Consider the following 21,361-nt stretch of genomic DNA (forward strand, 5'->3'; position numbering starts at 1 on the left):
GGCCCTAATGCTCGCTTTGCCCTGCCACCCCAGATTCGCGTCCTCTGACCCTGCAGACCCCATGGCCTGTGCCCCAGGGCAGGGACAAGACCCCACCTCCCTGAGCCTCAGACTCTCTGTCCACGTAGATGGGGGCCTGGAGCCAGCCTCCACCAGCCTGCAGGCCCTGCCCTGGCCCTCTGCCCACCAAGGGCTCCGCCGGGATCTGGGGGCTATGCCGGGATGGCCCCATTAGAGGGGCAAAGTGACCCCTCCAGGGGCAAGGAAACCGAGGCGCAGACTCACTGGGGGTCCCCCATCCCGGGAGACACAGCCGGGGTCCCAACTCCACAGTCCCCATTCAGCACCCAGGCAGTCTCGCCCAAGGGCGGGAGGGGCCCCCGACCCCCACCCTCCGCACGGTGGGCTTTTCTCTGTGTGCTCCCCCACTCCCATCCTGCTCTCGCCGGCCTGCCCCGCCCGCCTTCCCGGCTGGCCAGGGCTGCCCCCACCTCCTGCACTCGCACACACACAGCCTGGCCCAGGGGTCCTGGGACCCCTCGAGCACCCCGTCTCCCGCCCCAAGCGGCCCCTCCTTTGCGGCCTCCCCGTCCTCTTGCTCACGGCCCTGTGCCCCCTGACCCCTCCTGTTCCCACTCACTCTCTGTCTTCACGGAGGTCCCGCTGCCCCCACCCTGCCTGGTCCATCTCTCCGCTCCTATCTGCTCCCCTCATCCAACAGGACAGGAGCCCTGGGACCGCAGGGCACACAGCGCCTGGCTGCAGCTTCCCCTCCATGGCCTCAGAACTGCCCCGCATGTCGTGGGCAGCGGCCAGCCCTCACAGCCCCATGCCCTCGCCTTCCTGGGCGGACCAGAGTCTGTCCCCCTCAGCGGCTGCACGTGGCCAGGGCCCCAACACCCCACCGGTCCACAGGCCGCCTGGGGTTCTTGTCCTGAACCGTCACCTACAGGGGGTCAGCCCCCCCCCCCACCAACCTGCACTGAGCTGCTCCAAGCCCCAGGAGATGCCCCCAGGGTCCACATCCCATCTGGCCATCTCTGATACCCAGGAGCCATGAGGCGCTCTCCTGAGGCTCCCGGGGAGACGGGGTGCCAGCCCCAGGTGCCCGGCACGCTGGCCGCGCTCACTGGCTGCTCTGACCCCAGCTGGTCTGCAGGTCAGGGCTGGAGCCTGGCCTCAGCCTCGGCACTCTGGGCTCTGGCCCTGACTGCCTGCCCAGGGGCTGGGCTGCTCCATCCCCGTACCCCCTCCTGCTGGCTCACCAGGCTCCTGGGACAGGACTCGCTCTGAACGCCAGACCACCTGCAGCCGGAACAGCACCACCCCCCGGGCACCCAGCCCTGCCAGGGCAGGGGCCGCCCACCCCCAGACGCGGGGCCCTGAGTGGGCTTGAGGCAGCCCCGCCCCGCGCACGCTGTGGTTTGCAGGCCTGGCTTTTCCCAGTGCCCTCGGGCCAGCTCGGCAGGCAGTGGCCACATTCCCTGCCCTCTGGCCGCCCCTCAGGGCCTCCTGGGCCAGGCTTCCTCAGGCGGGAGAGCCGGGCGTGGGAATGACCGGCGCGTCCGAGACGGATGTGCGCTGAGCGCAGCGGACAGCCCGCCCCACGGGTCTCCCTGGGCAGACTGGGAGCCACCCGGCCCTGTATCAGCTCAGCCTCGCCTTACAAGGCCAGGCCCTGGATGGCTGCATGGCCCACAGGATGCCCTGAGTCCAAGAGTCCTCTGGAAGTGCATGGGCCCAGGGACCCTGGCTGTCCCTGACGGTCTACCGCATGGGCCAGGCCTGAGATGGGCCTGAGGCGGGCACTGAGACCCCCAGGGGCTGTTGGAGGGTTGGGGGTAACTCCCTGCCACCTGGGAAGGGGCAGAGCTTGGCATGGGCACACAGCAGGGAAAGGGGGTGAGCCCCGGGGTCCCGGCCCCCCAGCCTGAAGCCTCCTGCTGGCTCTCTACACAGCCTCGCGGCCGCAGCCAGGACAAGCCAGGCTTCGCTGAGGATCCGGGTGGATTCAGCTGCCCGGCACCCTGGCCGCAGCTGGCCCAGCACACCCTCCCAGCGCTCGTGACAGCGACGTCCGGGGCCCTCTGCGGCCCCGTCCCTTGCTCCCAGGCGTCCTGGGAGAGGGCCCAGGGTGACCCGCCTGGCCTGGCGAGGCGGGTGGCTGCCCACTCGTGGGGGCACCTGTGGTGTCGCAGCCTCTGTGAGTCTGGTTCTGTCGCCCTCCAAAGGCGAGGGCCTGCCAGCCAGAAGCCTCTTAGGTTCGGAGTTGGGAGTGGCATTCACACGGGCGTGCAGGTATCAGGGCCCACGTGCACTGGGTCAGGGCCTAGAGGGCATGCAGGCCTGTGCCATCGGCCGGGTGGACAGACTATCTCCGCCACCGTTCACAAGGGACCTCCCCGCCCCCCACGGCAGGCGTTCCCAGGGGGTTCAGAGGCAGACTGCCCTCTGTCCCCGCCCCGGCCGGTCACCCACAGGCCCGCCTTCGCCGTCTAGGTCTGTGGGGCTCACACCCAGGCCTGCCTGTGCACTCGGCCCCGTTGCACCGTCCAAGCTCCAGCAGCACCTCCAGCGTGCCCCGGCATGCCCGGGGCAGCGACCTGGCACTGGGTTTGGGGATGAAGCCAAAGAAACACCTGGATGACAGGTGTGCATACAGGCAGGCCCTGCCACGCCCCACCGGGCTGGACAATGTCCCTCCTGGCCTGTTTCCCCACTTGTTACAGGCTTGTTACTGCTGGACCTCCAGGACCGACAGGCACCCCTTCACCCCCGGGCCGCAAGCTGGGCACAGGAGGACAGTGGCGACTCCTCCCAGCTGCCCAGGAGTCCTCCCCGAGACGTGCCTGAGGGGCCCCTGGTGAGTGGCACCAGGGAGGCCAGCAGAGCCAGTAACGGGCAGGTGTGAAGCCAGGGGCGGACCCTCGAGGGTCTGCCTGCTCGGCGAGCTCCGCGGGCACGCAAGCACTCTGCGTGGCCCCAACTCTGGCCTTGTGGCCCTCAGGCCCGGCCGGGCGGGATGGGGAGAGAGCCATGCCTGTGTCTGCAGAGACCCCGTGAGCCGGAGCAGGACGGGCCAGGGTTCCCGGCTCCGCTCAGAGGCTGCGGAGCCCACCCGCACACCTCGCCCCTGCCCCATCCCAAGTCAGGGCCACAGTGGACCTGGGGTGCTGAGGAACACCCATGTTCCCAGGAGCGAGCAGTTTGCCCAGGGAGAACAGGCTGTCAGGAGGCGGGGAGCAGGCCAGCAGCCCTGTGGAAGCAGGAGGCCCTCCCTGCTCGGGAGAAGCAGAGGCGGGCTAGGTGGAGAAAGCCGCGTTTCCCCGGCCTCGGTGCCTGGAAGGGTGGAGGAGGAGAAGAGCATTGTGGGCGGCTCACAGGGACGTGAGGCGAGGCCCCAGCGCTGCGGGGGCTCTGAGCCCACCCATGGCCCTTCGCTTCTGCTTGCTCTCCAGGACTCTGTGAGGCAGGCGCCACGATGCCCCTACTGTGCAGAGCAGGAGACTGAGGCTCAGAGAGGGCAGGGCGCTGGCCCCAAGTCCACGGACGCCGACCCGGCTTCCGCCTGTGGAGCCCGGACTCCAAGCGTGCACGCGGCCTGCGGTGCCTGCCCCCGGGGCAGGTGCGCCAGGGGCCGGCCAGGGCGGGGGATGTGGGGCCAAGTCCAGCCTCACCCTCTACAAAGTAAGGGGTGACCTGATGGTCCCCGGGGCCAGCAGGACCAGAGAAGGTGGGGGATGCCTCACTGGGGCCGTGCTTGTCACCGGAGGGGGTGCGGAGCTGGTGGCAGGACACAGCGGCGGAGGAGACGGTGGGCAGGCGGGCGGGTGCCCACACACACGGGTCGGAGCCGCAGGCGCCCGGGGAGGCACCCGCGGGCACCCTGCCCTGCCCTCCACGCCCCGGCCTGGGCGGAGGGACCTACCTCAGGAGGCTCTCCCGGCCCTGTTTCCTAGAACTTCTCCTCAGGAGCGCAGAGCTGCTCATGATGCTTGTGGGTGCCCGGCTGCCCGGCGACCTGGCCTGACCCCCGCCCTGGGGCCAGAGGCTGCGGCTGCTTCTTCAGAGGCTGCTTCCCGCTGCCCTGGCTCCTCCTGCCCTGGGACCCTCTGCCCTCCTCTCTCTACCCACCCGACGCCCTTCTTGCTCTGTCTCTCCCTCTGTCTGGCCGGCTGGCCTCCGGCTCTGACACCCCCTCCCTGCTCCTCTCTCTGTCTGCAGGTCTGTGACCCTCCATCCGTCTGTCCTGGCCTTTCTGGCCCCTGGGGGTCACCTGGGTGGGCTGCCCGCTGGCTGCCCCAGGCACCCCGAATGGCCCTGTCTGCACGGCCTCATGGGCTCCGGGGCTCCAGGCCTCTCTCCTGCACCAGGACACTCAGCAGCTGCTTCACGTTGGTCCCCCGCAGCCCCCTTCTCCACCCGCCTCGGCCTCGTCCACCTCCATCCCCTGGCTCCTTCTGAGACTAGTAAAAATGTCAGAGGGAAACCCTCGCCACGCGGCAGCCTGGGGCCTGAGCAAGACCTGGGAGGCCTGTGCTGGGCAGGCGGCCGCCCCCCGCCTCCTGGTGCCCCCTCCTGCCCTCGCCCCCCTGCCAGCCGCCCCCCGCCTCCTGGGGCCCCCTGCCCCTGTGCCCCGGCCCCCATCCTCGCCCACCTCTCGGGGCCTGGCCCTGGCCTTCTGCTCCCTGCCCTCGCCCCCCGCCCGGCCGTCCCAGGCCAGGCCCCGCCGCCTCCTGCTCGATGCCCTCCGGCCCCCTGGCCCCACAGCCTCCTCTCTCCCCACTGGTGTCTCTCAATCTCTGTCTCCCTCCCTCCTCCCCATCCCTCCTCCCGTCCGTCCTCCCTACCCTCCTCCTGTCCCTCCCCGGTCTCCATGTTCCCTTTGCTTCTTCCCAGCCCTCTGCTCCTGTTATCACCTCGAGGGGCAGGCCAGGGCACCCCAGGAATGCCGTCGGCTCCCCGGTAGGGAGGCTGCTGCCCACCCCTGCCTCTGACAGACGGCCCCAGGCGGCTCAGGGCACCGAGGCTCCTGAGGCCACTGCAGGCTCGCCCGTCGGGGCGGGACAGCCGTCCTCCCCACCAGTGGCCAGTGGCACGAGGTCAGCGCGGTGGCCTGGCCGGCAGCCCCCCTTGCCCCCCGGGCTCTGGCCGAGGCCCCAGGAGCAGCAGCCCAGCCCACTGTTCCTCCGGTTGGGCTGAGGCGCCCCTGGTGACTCACTGCGGAGCGCAGCGGGCAACTGGCCTGACCGGGGAGGGCCCAACCCAGCTCGCCCTCTGGGAGTCACCGAGGGCCAGCTCTGGGCTGGGCCGCCTCGTATCCAGCAGCTCCCTAGGCTCACCCACGCCCTCGACCACCCTGAGAAGCAGATGCCACCGTAGACCCGTGCCCCAGGTGGGAAGACCAAGGCTCAGACTGGTACCTGAGGTCAGGGCCCAGCAGAGCCAGAACCAAGCCCACCGGGAGCCTGCCAGCCACCCCAGCGCCACTCCACGGCCTCTGCCTCCCTAACTTGTCTGATCTCTGGTTGCACCGGGCTGCTGGGGCTGGGAGCTCCTGCGGATGTGCGAGGGGACGAAGAGTAAGGTTGGGATCAGACCAAAGAGTGGGTGGACGTGGGGTGAATCCCTGTGTGTTGGAGGAAGCAGCAGCCTTCGGAGAGACTCCACGTGGGCCACGGGTCCTCGGTAACCCGGTGTGGTGCTGGCCGCTGGAGACTTTGCGGTGGGCCCTCGGGCTCAGACCGGCCCCCACGCATCAGGCTGCGTCCTGTGACCCACCGCCTCCCTTGCACAAGCCAGGAGGGGCTGGAGACTGTGCGGGGTGTGCTGTAGAGGCCTCTGTGCCCACTGTGCGTCCCAGCCCCCAGCCAGAGATGCAGAGACCCCCAGATGCTGGTGGGGCGAGGAGGAAGGGGGAGAGGGGGACGGCAGGGCTGGGCTGCGGGCTGAGCCAGATCACCCCGGGAAAGGAAGCTTGCGTTTTGTTCCCATCTCAACTGGCCATATCCTCCTTGCCCCCTGCTCTTAGTTCTGGAATCCCAGCCACAGCCAGCCAGGAATGAAATGTGCCAAAGCATATTTCGGTTCAAAAGAAGGAAAAATATTTCCACAGGGGAAAGGGCTGCCTTGGGGTGGTGGGAGTTTCCTGTCCCTGAAACTTAAATAGAATTGCACAATTACTTATTGGACTGATGGGTGGGAGGGATTAATAGCAAGAGCAGAACTTGAAATGCCGCGGCGAGGGCTCACAGTTTCACAACTGGGGCGCGTCCCAACAGGAACCACAGGGCAGAGCACCCGACGTCAGCTTCGCCGCTTCTCTCCATCCATCCATCCGTCCCCCTGTCCATGTGTCCTCCGTCCATCATCCTTCCATCCATCCATCCTCCACCATCTATCATCCATCCATCATCTACCTATTCATCTGTCCATCCATCTTCCGTTCAACATCAATCCATCCATACTCAATCCATCCATCACCTATCCATCCATGCCCCATAAGTCCATCCATCCATGTACTTAAAGGTCTTAATGTAAACATGTAAAACCCTTAAAAGAAGCATTTAGCTGGTATCCCTCCATTCTGAACAAAATAACTGCTGAGCATATGTCAATTACTATTATCCATGCGTTCACCAATTTGTATATCCGTTTGCCCTGGTACCCAGCTGGTGAACTATTTGCTATTCTGTTATACATCCTTCTCTCTCTCTAAACATTCTATTGCACTTACATTCATTTAATATCAGTATTTCGCTATCTTTCCCATTCGTATCTCCATTTATATATCTGCCTATCCATCCATCCGTATGCCCACCCACCCTCCCACCTAGCAAGTCCTCATCCACTCGTGCATGAGAACATATGTGTTTGTCCTCTCGTGTACGTATTTGGGCTTCCCTGGTGGCACAGTGGTAAAGATCCCACCTGCCAGTACAGGAGATGCAGGAGGTGTGCATTCAGTCCCTGGATCTGGACGATCCCCTGGAGTAGGAACTGTCAACCTACCCCAGCATTCTTGCCTGGAAAACTCCATGGGCAGAGGAGCCTGGTGGGCTACAGTCCATCAGGGTTGCAAAGAACTGGACACAACTGAGCGACCGAGTATGCACCCACACACACGCATATTTATCCATTATTTTCCCCATCAGTGTCCGACTCTGCGACCCCATGAATCGCAGCACGCCAGGCCTCCCTGTCCATCGTCAACTCCCGGAGTTTACCCAAACTCATGTCCATCGAGTCGGTGATGCCGTCCAGCCATCTCATGCTCTGTCATCCCCTTCTCCTGCCTTCAATCTTTCCCTGCATCGGGGTCTTCTAATGAGTCTGCTCTTTGCATCAGGTGGCCAAAGTACTGGAGTTTCAGCTTCAGCATCAGTCCTTCCAATGAACACCCAGGACTGATCTCCTTCAGAATGCAGTGGTTGGATCAAAAGCATCAATTCTTCGGCGCTCAGCTTTCTTCAAAGTTCAACTCTCACATCCATACATGACCACTGGAAAAACCATAGCCTTGACTATACGGACCTTTGTTGGCAAAGTAATATCTCTACTTTTCAATATGTTATCTAGGTTGGTCATAACTTTCCTTCCAAGGAGCAAGTGTCTTTTAATTTTGTGGCTGCAATCACCATCTGCAGTGATTTTGGAGCCCCCAAAAATTAAGTCTGCCACTGTTTCCACTGTTTCCCCATCTATTTCCCATGAAGTGATGGGACCAGATGCCATGAACTTCGTTTTCTGAATGCTGAGCTTTAAGCCAAACTTTTCACTCTCCTCTTTCACTTTCATCAAGAGGCTCTTTAGTTCCTCTTCACTTTCTGCCATAAGGGTGGTGTCATCTGCGTACCTGAGGTTATTGATATTTCTTCCAGCAATCCTGATTCCAGCCTGTGATTTGTCAACCCCAGCATTTTGCATGATATACTCTGCCTATCATGTATGGATATGAAAGTTGGACCATAAAGAAAGCTGAGTGCAGAAGAATTGATGCTTTTGAACTGTGGTGTTGGAGAAGACTCTTGAGAGTCCCTTGGACTATAAGGAGAGCCAACGAGTCAATCCTAAAGGACACCAGTCCTGAATATTTATTGAAAGGGCTGATGCTGAAGCTGAAACTCCAATACTTTGGCCACCTGATGCGAAGAGCCAACTCATTAGAAAAGACCCTGATGCTGGGAAAGATTGAAGGCAGGAGGAGAAGGGGACAACAGAGAATGAGATGGTTGGATGGCATCACTGACTCAATGGACATGAGTTTGAGTAAATTCCGGGAATTGGTGATGGACAGGGAAGCCTGGCATGCTGCAGTCGATGGGGTCGAAAAGAGTCGGACACGACTGAGTGACTGAACTGAATTGAATAAGTTAAATAAGTAGGGTGACGATAAACAGCCTTAACATACTTCTTTCCCAATTTTGAATCAATCAGCTGTTCCATGTAAGGTTCTAACTGTTGTTTCTTGACCTGCACACAGGTTTCTCAGGAGATAGATGAGGTGGTCTGGTGTTCCCATCTCTTTAAGGATTTTCCAGTTGGTTGTGATCTACACAGTTAAAGGCTTTTTTGTAGTCAATGAAGCAGAAGTAGATGTTCTTATGGAATTCCTTGCTTTCTCTATGATCCAACAGGTAGCAATTTGATTTCTGGTTCCTCTGCCATTTCTAAACCCAGCTTTTACATCTGGAAGTTCTCAGTACACGTAATGCTCAGCCCTAGCTTGAAAGGTTTTGAGCGTGACCTCACTGTCATGGAAATGAGTGCGGTTGTCCAGTAGTTCGAGCATTCTTTGGCATTGTCCTTCTTTGGGACTAGAATGAAAACTGACCTTTCCAGTCCTGTGGCCACTGCTGAGCTTTTCAAATTTGATGGCATATTGAGTGCAGCACTTTAACAACACCATCTTTTAGGATTTGAAACAGTTCAACTGGAATTCCATCACCTCCACTAGCTTCGTTCGTAGTGATGATTCCTAAGGCCCGCCTGACTTCACACTCCAGGATGTCTGACTCTAGGTAAGTGATCACACCATCGTGATTATCTGAGTCGTTAAGAACTTTTTTGTACAGTTTTTCTGTGCATCCTTGCCACCTCTTCTTAATATCTTCTGCTTCTGTCAGGGCCATACCGTTCTGTCCTTTATTGAGCCCATCTTTGCATGAAATGTTCCCTTGGTATCTCTAATTTTCTTGAGGAGATCTCCAGTCTTTCCCATTCTGTTGTTTTCCTCTATTTCTTTGTACTGATCACTGAAGAAGGCTTTCTTATCTCCTTGCTATTCTTTGGAACTCCGCATTCAGATGGGTATATCTTTCCTTTCCTCCTTTGCCTTTAGCTTCTCTTCTTTTCTCAGCTATTTGTAAGGCGTCCTCAGATTACCATTTGCCTTCTTGGATTTCTTTTTCTTTGGGATGATTTTGGTCACCACCTCCTGTACAATGTTATGAACCTCTGTCCATAGTTCTTTAGGCACTCGGTCTATCAGATCTAATCCCTTGAATCTATTTGTCACTTCCACTGTGTAATCATAAGGGATTTGGTTTAGGTCAATCCTGAATGACCTATTGGTCATAGCTGCATGGCTTACTTTCTTCAATTTAAGCCTGAATTTTGCAGTAAGGAGCTAATGATCTGAGCTTCAGTTAGCTTGAGGTCTTGTTTTGCTGACTGTAGAGAACGTCTCCATTTTTGGCTGCAAAGAATATGACCAATCTGATTTTGGTATCGACCATTTGGTGATATCCATGTGTAGAATTGTCTCTTGCGTTGTTGGAAAAGGGTGTTTGCTATGACCAGTGTATTCTTTTGACAAAATTCTGTTAGCCTTTGCCCTGCTTTATTTTGTACTTGAAGATCAAACCTGCCTGTTAGTCCGTGTATCTTTTGGCTTCCTACTTTTGCATTCCAATCCCCTGTAAAGAAAAGGACATCTTTTCTTGGTGTCAGTGCTAACTGGTCAACTTCAGCTTCTTCAGCATCAGTGGTTGGGGCATAGATGTGGTTAGGGCATAGTGTGATGTTGAATGGTTTGCCTTGGAAATGAACCAAGATCATTCTGTCATTTTTGAAATTGCACCCAAGTACTGCATTTCAGACTTTTTTGTTGACCATGAGGGCTACTCCATTTCTTCTAGAGATTCTTGCCCACAGTAGTAAACCTAACGGTCATTTGAATTAAATTTGCCACTCATAAAAATCTACCAGTTGTGTATATCCATCTGCATTTATCTGTCCAGTTATTTATCTATAACGTTACATTTATTTACCCATACACTAATGCCATTCCTACGTCTATCTGCAAACTCATCCACCCATCATCTATCTACCTATCCATTCATTCACACATCTATCCACACACTCATCCACCCACCATCTGCCCATCCATCCACCCATAATTTACCCATCCATTTAATCAACTTCCATCTTCCCACCTATTCATTCATCCATCCACCCACCCATGATCAATCCATCTTTACATCCAGCTATCCAGCGATCTACCTACCCACCAATCAATCCACACATCATCCATCCATCCAGACATCCCTCCGTTCATGCATTTATCAGTCTACTCATTCGCTCATCCATCCATCCATCCGTCCATCCATCCATCCATCCATCCATCCACCCACCCATCCAACTGTTCTCTCATCCATAAATCACTTATTCCTTCTCTCCGTCCCCTCATTCACCCATCGTCCACATGTCCATTCATCCCACCATCCCTCCTCTCGACATCCATCTATCCACCCACTCTTCATCCACTCATCCAACCACCATCCACCCAGCCAGCCAGCCCACCATTCTGCACCCGTTCATCCACCCACCCATTTACCCAACCCCCACTCATCCACTCAGCCGTTCATTCATCCATTAACCTATTCACTCATCCGTCCGTCCATCTGTCCTTCCATCCACCTATTCACTCATCATCTGCTTACCCATCATCCATTTATTCATCCACCCCTCATCCTTCCATCCACCCATTCACTCATCCATTCACTTATCCATCCATCCATCTACCCACCTACCCACCATTTATCTATCCACCCATCCATCCGCCCATCCATCCACACCTCTATCCTCTTACCCACCACCCATCCATCTACTCCTCACTCATCCATCCATCTCTCCGTCCACCTATTATCCATCTATTCATCCATCCACCAGCTAGTTGTTCCTGCTTCCTACCTTTCTTTTCATTTATACTTTTCTCTTGTTGAGTCTTTTTATCCTTTTTTCTTTCTTCTGTGACTAAGACGTGGTTCATAAACTTGTGGCTATAGAAGATAAAGGCGCATACCCTCTCCCCAGTAAGGTTAGTGCCACAACAGAACTTAAATAGGGACTGGGGAGGGAGGGATCTGTCCTCTTGTTTAGACATTCTCACACACACACACGCACACACACACACACGCATGCTTACAGAGCTGTATCTCAGTGAAAGGTGCGTCGGGGACTTCCCTGGTGGTCCAGTGGTTAAGATTCCGCCTTGCAGTGCGGGGGTCACGGGTCCAGGGACTAAGATCCCACATGCTGCAGAGTAACTAAGTCCACACTGCAGCTACTGAGCCCCAGGCCCCGGAGCCCATGTGCTGCCTGGGGAGTCCGTGCGCCAGAACGAAAGATTCACATGATCACTGAAGATCCTGCGTGCTGCCACTAAGCCCAGTAAAGCCAGATCAGTGAACTTTTTTTAAAAAAGATGTACCAGACAGTGAGAGTCCGTGAGGGAGGAGTGTGAAGGGGGGTCAGGGCTGGTGGTCTCAGTGGCAGTGGCCCCTGGGTGACTTCGGTGCAGCAGTGTTCCTGGGAGCTCATCTCTCATGTGTGCCTCAGTCCAGCAAGGCAGAGGGGCCCGCGTGCTGTGGTGGGAATCCCATGAGGCTGGGCTTTGGGGAGGGGCTGGGACCAGGAGGAAGGCCCGCGCTCTTTCCAGACCCCGCTAGAATCAACTGGCTGGATCCATCTGTCCCAAGTCCCACTTCTGTTTTAAAGAGGAGAGGGTGCGTGGGCAGCCTTGGGACCCAGAAGGGAAGCCGTCTGCAGAGCAGGTCCTCTCCCGGAGGGGCACAGACCCCTTTGGAGTGAGGGGCTGTGTTTTCCCCCAGGGGATGGAAAGGAGCAGCGTCTGAGGCCCCACCTCCCAGGCACAGGGTCAGGCAGCGACCCTCCCAGTCTTCACTCACCCGGGGGACAGTGGGGAGGCTGAGGCTGCACCCCCCGAACTCCCTGCCAGCTCTGCCTGCTGACCACTGTGTCCTCCTGCCCCCGGCTCTGGCCCTGCTCCAGGCTCCTGCGGGGCGAGGCGCACCCAGCTCCCAGGTTCCCAGACAGCCGCTCCCCACCAGCCAGGGGACCAGACAGTGCTCCCTCCTCCACCCACCCGCTCCCACCTTCCTGGCTCAGAGGCGGGGAGCTGACAGACGGGCCTGACCCCAGGAAAGGGCCAGGGCTTTCCTCTCCCATCACCCCCCACCCCTTATCTGCCTGTGTCTGGCACTGCAGGGCCGTGCTGGCCGGTGAGGAGGCCTGATTTTCCCCATCCCCTTATCTCCTGTAAACTCCACACCCTCACAGGCCGGCCCAGCCCCCTCCCTCCAGGCTCGCGTGTGTGAGGGGAGGTGTGAGGGGCTTCCCTTTGGCTGAGCTTTCCCAGGGCCTGCACCCCGCCTGTGCCTTCCCTGCTGGATCTCCACTCATCATGGCATCGAGTCTGACTCAGGCTTGGGGAGGTTTGGGAACTGCCCTCACTGGTGGCCTTGTGGCCCAGGCCCCCTCCCCACCCACTTCTCCAAGAAGGCCTTGAGCAGCCAGTGGAAAGAGGACCCCGAGATGCACAGGGCTGGGGCTGGGCCTGGGGGAGAAGCTGTGGGCACCTCTCCAGGGGGCCCTGGAGAGGACCTGCTCTCCCTGCCGGTGCTGAACCCCATCTCTGCTTTGGGGATGGACCCCAGGGTGTCTTCTGAATTGTGCTGTATTTGGGGTGGCTCTCCACGTCCCAGAAAACTCAGGAGGCACCAGTGTGCGGGATTTCTGAGGGCCTCTGAGGGCATCCCAGCCAGCTCTGGGTCCCCCTGACTCCTCACTGGATCTCAGGGGACCTGGACCCCGGCAGGAAAGCAGATGCTCAGAGCTGGTGCCCAGATGCCCTCCAGCAGTGGGTGCAGCCCTCAAGCCTCAGCTCTGCCTGTGGAAAGGGGGCCCTGGAACTGGCCTGCCTGGCTGGGCAGTGAGCATCTTGGTTTCCAGTGCTCAACGAGGCCGGTGCAGGGTGTGAGTGAAGACTGTGCCCTTGAGGAAACTGAGACCTCGGGGTGGGGTGCAGTCACCCCAGAAAGTCCCAGGCCAGGTGCAGCAGTTGGTGCCATCTGCCCTGGGGTTTGGGGCCCACCCAGCCCCTGCCCTGGGTCAGAACCCAGGAAGGCAAAGGCAACGCTCAGGGCTGGCCCGGGGGGCTTCTTGCCGCTGCCCAGGGGGGCTGGCCCTCGCTCTGGGCCCTCCGAGAAGTGCTGCGGCAGAGGTGGGCCAGGGGGCTTCTTGCCACTGCCCAGGGGGCTGGCCCTCGCTCTGGGCCCTGCGAGGGGTGCTGCTGCAGAGGCGGGCTGGGGTGGGGGGCGTGGGGGGAGGCCAGCTCTGCTTTGACCCACGGTACCCCTCTGGCAGGGGCCGCCAATCCTGGCCCCAAGACCCCCCTGGTTCTGCCCTTGCGGCTCCAGGATTGTTCTCTGAGGAGGCAGATGGGGACCAGGAAGGGGGTGGGGAGGCAGGGAAGGGTTTCCGGCTTCCCAAGTCTGCAGGGTGGGCCCTGCAGTGACTTCCCCAAGTGTGTGAGAAGGTCCTCTCCCTCCCCCGCACCAAGGAGGGGATGTGAAGGGTCCAGATGGAGGCGGGAGGAGGCGCAGAAGGAAGGCATCCATCATCTGCGCTGAGCTCAGCCTTCCCACTCCCCTGGGAAATTTCCGGGCGCCCGAGACCCCTGACCTGGGGGAGGAGGAGATGAGGCCCACCTGGGGGTCCTGAGGCCTGACCCAGCTCTGACTGCCGCCCCCGGATCTGGGCCGGAGGCCGGGAGAGGAGCCCCAGTGTGTGGCCCCCATCCCTCCGCCCCATCAGCCCGTGCAGTTGAGGGGGGCCGTCCGCCTTCCTGAGCGGGCTTTGGCGCCACTCGCTGCTCCAGGCCGTGTACCCAACTGTATCAGGTGGTGCTGGGCCTGCCGGGAGGGCAAGTGGGTGACGGGGACAGTCGTGGGATGCCTGGGGGTCCCCACCCAGGGCCTCTCCGGTGCCACGGGCCCCTCCCACCCTGGCTCCCTTGGCCGGACGGACATGTCCGAGGCCTCCGGGCCAGCTCGACCCTTCCTCCACTGCACGCTGCCTCATGGGGACCAGCGGCCTTTGTCCTGCAGATCCTGCAGTGCAGAGGGCAGGCTCGACAGGGCCTGTAGAGACAGATGGCCCAGAGAGGGGGCCTGCAGGCTGTCCCCCCGCCACCCGCCTGCCCCCTGAGCTGGGCACACGGAGCAGTGAGGGGGCAGCGTCACCTGGGTGGGGGTCACACCCTATCTGGAGGGGGACAGTGGCCTGGGGGTCAGGGACACACCCGCTCACCCTATCCCAGCCCTGCCCGAGGAGGGGACAGACCCAAGCTCTACGTGGGCCCCCACTGTGGGCAGTGGCAGATGCAAAGGGAACCTGGGGTAGGGGCCACCCGGGGAGGGGAGCTCAGAGGAAACTTTGGAAGCCTGGAGAGGGAGTGAGGCTGCCAGGGAGGTTGAGGAGGGTCCTGTTCAAAGGACCCTGTTCAAAAAATCCCTGCAATGATTCCGGCACCTTCCAGAATGCGGAAGGGCTGGGAAGGCCAGGCTGTGGGGCAGTGAGGGCCGTGCAACCGGGGCAGCAGTGGCCACCCCAGGGTATGGATCATGCTGCTCCGTGGCACACGGTTCCACCGGTGGAAGGACATGGTCCCATGGCTTGTGGACAAAGAGCGTGGCCAGGGAAGGGGCAGGGGTCTGCAGGCCACCCTGTGTCCCAGCCAATAGGGGAGGCGCAGGGCTGCAGCTGGGGGATGCAGGGGAGGTGGGGAGGGGCCCGGGATGCTGCCTGCGGGTGGCGGCAGGCACAGGGAGGACCAGCGTGCTCCGGCCTGGCCTCGGGGAGGGCTCCCAGGTGTCTGGGGTGGTTTGAGGCAGCCGGTCTTGTGCTAGAGCAGTCTGAGGGGACGGCTTGCCCTGGACCCACCGACCTGATGGCTCTGCTGTGGGCAGCCAGTGGGGGCTGGGAGACAGACCTTGGCCATCTCTGAGCTCTGCTCTCTGTCCCAGCAGACCCTGGCCCTCCGGGGGGCTCCCGGGAGGGGCTTCCCAGCTGCAGGTCCCCTGCCTAGGCGTCGGGGACTTCTCTGTCACCACAGACAGAAAAATCCCCGCTTCCCTTCGTCACCTTGTGAAGCGAGAACCGCCCCTCCCACCCCCTCCGCCCTGGGTCTCAGTTTCATTCTGAAAGGTCAGGACGTGCACCGTGCCAGGGGGTGGATGTTGGGGGCACCCAGCTCCTGGGCAGGGGGTGTCTCTGGACTGGTCCTCCCTCCAAGCGCCCGGCAGACCCCGAGCCCCAGGGACAGGCCCCGGCAAGCCGCCCAGCCCGGGGCTAGTGGCCATTGCCTCCGTTGCCCCCTCTCCTCCGCGACAGCTGAGGAGAGGGGTCAAGGATGGGGCCAAGAAGTGGGCAGGCCCCTGCCAGGCCGCACAAGTCGTGCCCATCTATGGGCATGCGGCGGCCGGAGGCGCATGGGAGCCCGGGCTGGGTGGCATTGACGTGAAGAGCCGTTCCCGAGCGAGGACACAGCTGTTCCTATCACCTGCTCCATGCGGCGTGCTGGCCCCGCAGGAGGACGGGCTGCCCCCTTGGGGCGCCAAGCCTGGGTCATGCCTCTCTCCCCTCCTCTGTGGCAAGCGGCGGGTCCTGCTCGGCATCCCCCGGCTACCCTGACAGCCCAGGGCGGGCAGGTGCGCCCTGACCCCCCCAGACCCCAGCTGCCCCTGCCCCCCAGGACTCAGCCCCACGCCCCCACCCAGGGCTCCCCTGGAACTCGGCCGGGAGGAGACGCCCTCGCACCGCCTCCACCTGCCTGTGCGTGCGCCTCACCATCAGCTCCAGCATCCCTTCCTCCTCAATAAATGCATCATCGTGGAACCGGGTACCACTGCCTCCAGCCTCCCATGGGAGAGCTGGGGGCAGCACCCACTCTGCAAGGAAGCCCTGCGGCCGCGGGGAGCCCAGCCTATGGTGGCTTGGCCAGCGGGGGTCCTAGTGGGCCGGCTGGCTCTCCCTTCGCCCACCCCCTGCAGTGGCTCTGGAGCAAGTCGGGGTGGCTGGTCAGGTCCACTTCAGTCCTGTGGCTTTGAGCGTCTCACCCCTTCCCTCTGCTCCTTCCTTTCTGCCATCCTCCCGCTGGGCCCGTGGTCTCTCTCCACACGGCTGCCCAGGCCTCAACCATTTGTCCGCCCACAAGCCCTGGCCACTCCTGTGTGCAGCCCCTGCACCCTAGGACAGTCAGACCCCCACAGCCAGGGACCCTGCCTACCCCCATCTCAGGTGGGGGTGCTCCACAGAGCCCAAAGGCCTCCTGCAGATGCCTGGGTTGCCAGCGTCCCTTCCCATCTCCGGCTGTGCCCACGCGCAGCCCACCCAAAGCCCCGCCTGCCGGACACTCAGACACGGCAGTGCTCTCTGCCTCCTCACCCCCAGCGGAGCAGGGTGGCCTGGGAGAGGGCCTGGTCAGACTCTCAGCACAGGCTTCGAGGCTCCCGAGGCTGAGCACCCCCGCTTGGCCAGGCCTCCTGGACAGGACCCACCCCACCTCCTGCCCTCACAGTCTCCGCCCTGCCTGCCCTAGGCCCGGGCTCTTCCCTGGGCGTCCAGCCTGCCTGGAGCCCGGTTCGCATCCCGCTGGCGGGTGGGTGAACCCCCCTTTCCCAGCGAGGCCCAGCTGCAGCATTAGACGGAAGAGGCATCTAGCTGCCCGGGCGGGGTGGGGACAGGGACCCAGGAAGACGCCCTGCAGCCTGTGAGCTGCATCCGGACGCGCGGTGCCACAGACCTCGGGTTAAGCGCAGCCCCACAACATGCAGATGCAAAGGCTTGTGCAGGCCTGGGCGTGTGTGTGGCCCGGCCGGGCCTTACCCTGTGTCTTCTTCCGCCAGCAGCTCCCGCCGCTCCTCGGAGCCGGGATGGCCGGGAGCCTCCGCCATCGGTCCTCACTGTGCGTGTGAGCTGCAGCTCTGGGCGCTTCCTGGGGCGGCCGCCCTGGAGCCCCCACCCCCAGCCAGGTTTCACTTCCCCCTTCCGGCTGCAGGTTGAGGTTTGGAGCGCATCGGGGCTGGGGTTGGGGTGTTGTTTTCTAATCTGTTGCTGCAAGAGGAGAAGAGAAAAAAAACACGAGTCACCAGGAAGCGTTAAGCAAGTTGCAGGGGCCTGGAGGGCCCGGAGGCGGAGGTGAGGCTCAGGTGCAGGGTGTGGGGGCTGGGACCCCGCACGGGAACCCCCCACCAGCCCGCAGTCCCGGCCTCGAAGTCCACCTCTGCACGGCTGCTGTTCCCAGGCAGAGGGCAGGGCCCGGTCCCAAAGCCTCCACGTGAAGTCTGCTGACCTCCCCGGGTGGCATCTCCTGGGTGCACGCCCAGAGCATGGTCCCCTTTCCCGAGCCTTGGGCCATCGGCTGGCTCACCCCTCGTTCCCTGCTCTCCAGACTTCTGGGGCCCAGCCTGAGCTGCCCTGCCTACAGGTGCCCCCTCTCCCACCCCCGTGTTTGCTCACAGTTTTCTTGACTTTCCTCAACTGTCGGGGCCTCTCTGCTGCCCCTGGACTCTGCCAGGCCCCGTGGCTGGGGGACTCGGGACTGGCCCGCACCACCAAGCTTTCACCAGACCCTGGGGCCCTCCGCAGCGCGTCCTCTCTGCCCATCCCCACACTCGAAGGCCCAGAAACAGCGGACCCCTCCTGTGGGGGGGGCTGCACTGTGTCCCCAAACCTGTAGGCTGGAGTCCCGCTGGCCAGCACCCTAGAACAGGACCTTATTTGGAAATAGGGTCATTGTAGATGCAGTCAGTTAAGATGAGGTCACTAGGTCATAATTCAGGATGACTGATGTCTGTACAGAAAGGGGAAACTTGGAGGCAGGCTCTGGCCTGTCGGGAGACGCCAACTGAAGATGAAAGCGAGGTGGGGGTGGTGCGTCTCAAACCGAAAAGCCCCAGGAAACCACCAGCCACTGGGGAGGGGCCAGGAGGAGCCCCTGTGACAACTGGGTCCCCACCTTCGGGCTCCAGGACAGGAGGTGTGGGAGCCGCTCCAGGAGCTCACACCCCTGCCTCCTGCTGTGTGTCCAGCAAAGAGGCCCCAACACTTGCTGAAGCCGGAGGGTGAGAGACACCCTGCTTCCACGCCTGGGAGGTGGGGGCCCATGGCAGCCGCACCCGAGGGTGCCCCGGGGCTCTGGGGCCCATGGGGGCAGCATCCCCTCGCTCACCAGGTTTCTCCTCCTTGGCTGCATCTCGCTCTGCCACCCTCTTCCCTCCTGAGGTCCAGCTCCTGCCCTGAGGTTCTGCCCGACCCCGCGTTCAGCTGTCCCCCATGTCCCGGGGCCGGCCAGTTGCTGACCATGCCTCCAGCCTCCCTTGCTCCCTTCACCCCGTTTCTGCGTGCGTGTGCTAGAACCTCACAGTGCCAGGCAGAAATGCCCCGGGCCCGCCCACCTCACACCTCCACCCCCTCCTCCACTCTGCCAGGTCCAGCCCATGTGCGAGAGGCAGACGGCACCCCTGGTGACCCAGCGTCCGAGTCCGAGGGCCCCTATGCCCCACTTGGGGGCAGGTGAGGAGAGCTGGCCTTCCTCGGAAGAGCTCAGGGTCCACCCAGGAAGCAGACATGCCGTCGATCACACAGACTCCAGAGGGGCCTTCAGGAGGCAGAGGCCACGTTCAGCCCCTGCTCGCTTCCAGCCCAGCGCAGTCTCCAGCGACACAAAGAGGGACCGGGGGCAACAATGAGTCCTGCGGGAGGGTGGGGTGGGTACCAGGGAGGCCTCTAGCCCCTGAGGTGCTGAGCCGAGGTGTGCAGGTCCTGAGGGGCTGGCTGGGAGGAGGTCTGGGCGAGGCAGACGGGGGCAGAAGGGCCCAGGTGCGCTGACTCTGCCTGTGGGACGCCCAGGCAGACCGCCCCGGGGAGGCTGCGCCACGGACGAGGCGGCCTCTGAGGCCCAGGTGAGGCCTGGGGAAAGCAGGGTCAGGACCACACCCTCCAATGACCCGGTGATGAGACGCTGGGGGCGCAGGTGGTGAATGAGAGAGTGGGTGGGGAGAGTGAGGAGCAGGGGTCAAAATCAGGGAAGTGGTCGGCGGAGGGCCAGGTCAAGGCAGAAGAGGGTGATGCAGGTCTGATCCGGTGGGAGTGCTGACGGTGTCCTTGTAGGAAGAGGTGGTCAGGGCTCAGACACATTCAGAGGGCGACCCTGGAGGACACGGGGAGGGGACGGCCACCCGCACACCCAGGAGAGGGGCCTCAGGAGGCAAGCCCCGCCCGCACCTGGATCTGGGATTCTGGCTTCCAGGCCTGGAGACGTGAGTCTTGCTGTTGGACTTGCCGGGCTGTGCTTCACCTTTGTCGGTGCCCTGGACGCTGACTCAGGGACGTGCCAGCCAGGGAAGGAAGGAGTGGCTGTAAGAAACAGCCCCACACCTCGGGGCTCAGCGCCGAGAGTGCTTCACTCTCAGCCCCATCCAGTGGGAGGGGAGGGGGCCCGCACTCATCCTGGGGCCCCAGGCCCCTCCTCTGAGGACCTCGGAGTATCGGCTGGCAGGGGAGGAGTGGAGAGACCATGAGAGAGGCTGGGGATGGGGGTTGAGAAGTCGGGGCTCCTGGAGGTGCTGGGGACCCAGGCATGGCATGGGTGAGCACAGACAGGAGGCGGGAGAAGGTCGGGTCTCAGGAGGATCTGGAACGGATGCCAACTGCAGAAACCCCAGCAGAGGCGTCTGTGGGGTTTGTGTGGGTGTGGGCACAGCAGGGAGATGCTGGGAGAGAGACGGGTGGCGGTGAGCAGGCCGGAGGGAGGCCCGGGGTCTCCAGCTGCACTGTGACCTCCTCCTGCTCTCAGGCTTCCTCGCGCACGCTGGGAGGGCTTTACTCGGGAGAGGCTTCAGGGTTTGGTGGTGCAGCTCCCCCGACCCCGTGCTCCCACATCAGGTGAGCTGGGCCCTGGGGTCCTGACCTGGGGACAGAAAGGGCCAGGGAGTCTGCAAGCGGGAGCGGGGCAGGCCAGAGGGAGGCCAGGGAGGATGACCGTCGGGCAGATAGGGTGTGTCCACACTGAGCAGTTGCACCGAGAGGCCAGGTCAGGTGGGGGCCCAGGAGCGGCAGGTGGGCTACAGGAGCCATCGGAGACAGGTGAGGGTTGAGAAGACAGGGGAACAGATAAGGGTGTCTGTGCACGCACGCGACCCCTGATGGGGGCTGGGGGTCAGGCCGAGGGGTGTGGCTGGGACCCCTGGGCACCTGGCTGGGTCTCCCTGCAAGGGAGGCAGCTTCAGTGAGCCTGGAATTGCCAGAAAGCCAAAGAATGTTCAAACCACCGTCCAGTTGCACTCATTTCACGTGCTAGCAAGGCCATGCTCAAAGTCCTCCAAGCTAGGCTTTAGCAGTATGTAAACCAAAAACTTCCAGATGTATGAGCTTTAGAAAAGGCAGAGGAACCAGAGATCAAATTGCCGACATTCGTTGGATAATAGAAAAAGCACAGGAATTCCAGAAAAACATCTACTTCTGCTTCATTGACTACAAGAAGGCCTTTGACTGTGTGGATCACAACAAACTGTGGAAAATTCTTCAAGAGATGAAACTAACAGACCACCTTATCTGTCTCCTAAGAAACCTGCATGCAGATCAAGAAGTAACAGTTAGAACTGGATATGGAACAACAGACTGGTTAAAAATCAGGAAAGGAGTACATCAAGGCTGTATGTTGTCACCCTCCTTATTTAACTTATATTCTAAGTACATCATGTGAAATGCTGGGCTGGATGAAGCACAAGCTGGAATCAGGATTGCCTAGAGAAATATCAACAACCTCAGATATGCAGATGATACCACTCTAATGGCAGGAAGAGAAGAAGAGCTAAAGAGTGTCTTGATGAGGGTGAAAGAGGAGGGTAAAAAAGCTGACTTAAAACTCAACATCAAAAAATGAAGACCGTGGCATCCAGCCCCACCTCTTCATGGCAAATAGAAGGGTGGGAGAAGCAGTGGCCAGTTTTGTTTTCTTGGGCTTGAAATCACCACAGATGGTGACTGCAGCCAT

General features: G+C 61.0%; 1 protein-coding gene across 5 annotated transcripts in view; it reads right to left on the reverse strand.

Moving 5' to 3' along the window:
• Positions 1-17,290, reverse strand: part of LSP1 (lymphocyte specific protein 1) — a 37,999-nt gene extending 20,709 nt beyond the window's left edge. The window contains exon 1 of one of the 5 annotated variants that reach the window (NM_001075374.2): positions 17,191-17,290. In NM_001075374.2, the coding sequence (NP_001068842.1) occupies positions 17,191-17,258 (68 nt within the window). In that variant the 5' untranslated portion in view covers positions 17,259-17,290. Of the gene's footprint in view, positions 1-640; positions 848-977; positions 1,046-3,928; positions 4,542-17,190 lie in introns of those variants that run through there. The other 4 variants (XM_005227326.2, XM_059882827.1, XM_059882830.1 and 1 more) reach the window with 4 other exon arrangements.
• Positions 17,291-21,361: the final 4,071 nt, after the last annotated feature.

Source organism: Bos taurus, chromosome 29 (assembly GCF_002263795.3).
Source record: "Bos taurus isolate L1 Dominette 01449 registration number 42190680 breed Hereford chromosome 29, ARS-UCD2.0, whole genome shotgun sequence".
Classification (NCBI taxonomy): domain Eukaryota; kingdom Metazoa; phylum Chordata; class Mammalia; order Artiodactyla; family Bovidae; genus Bos; species Bos taurus.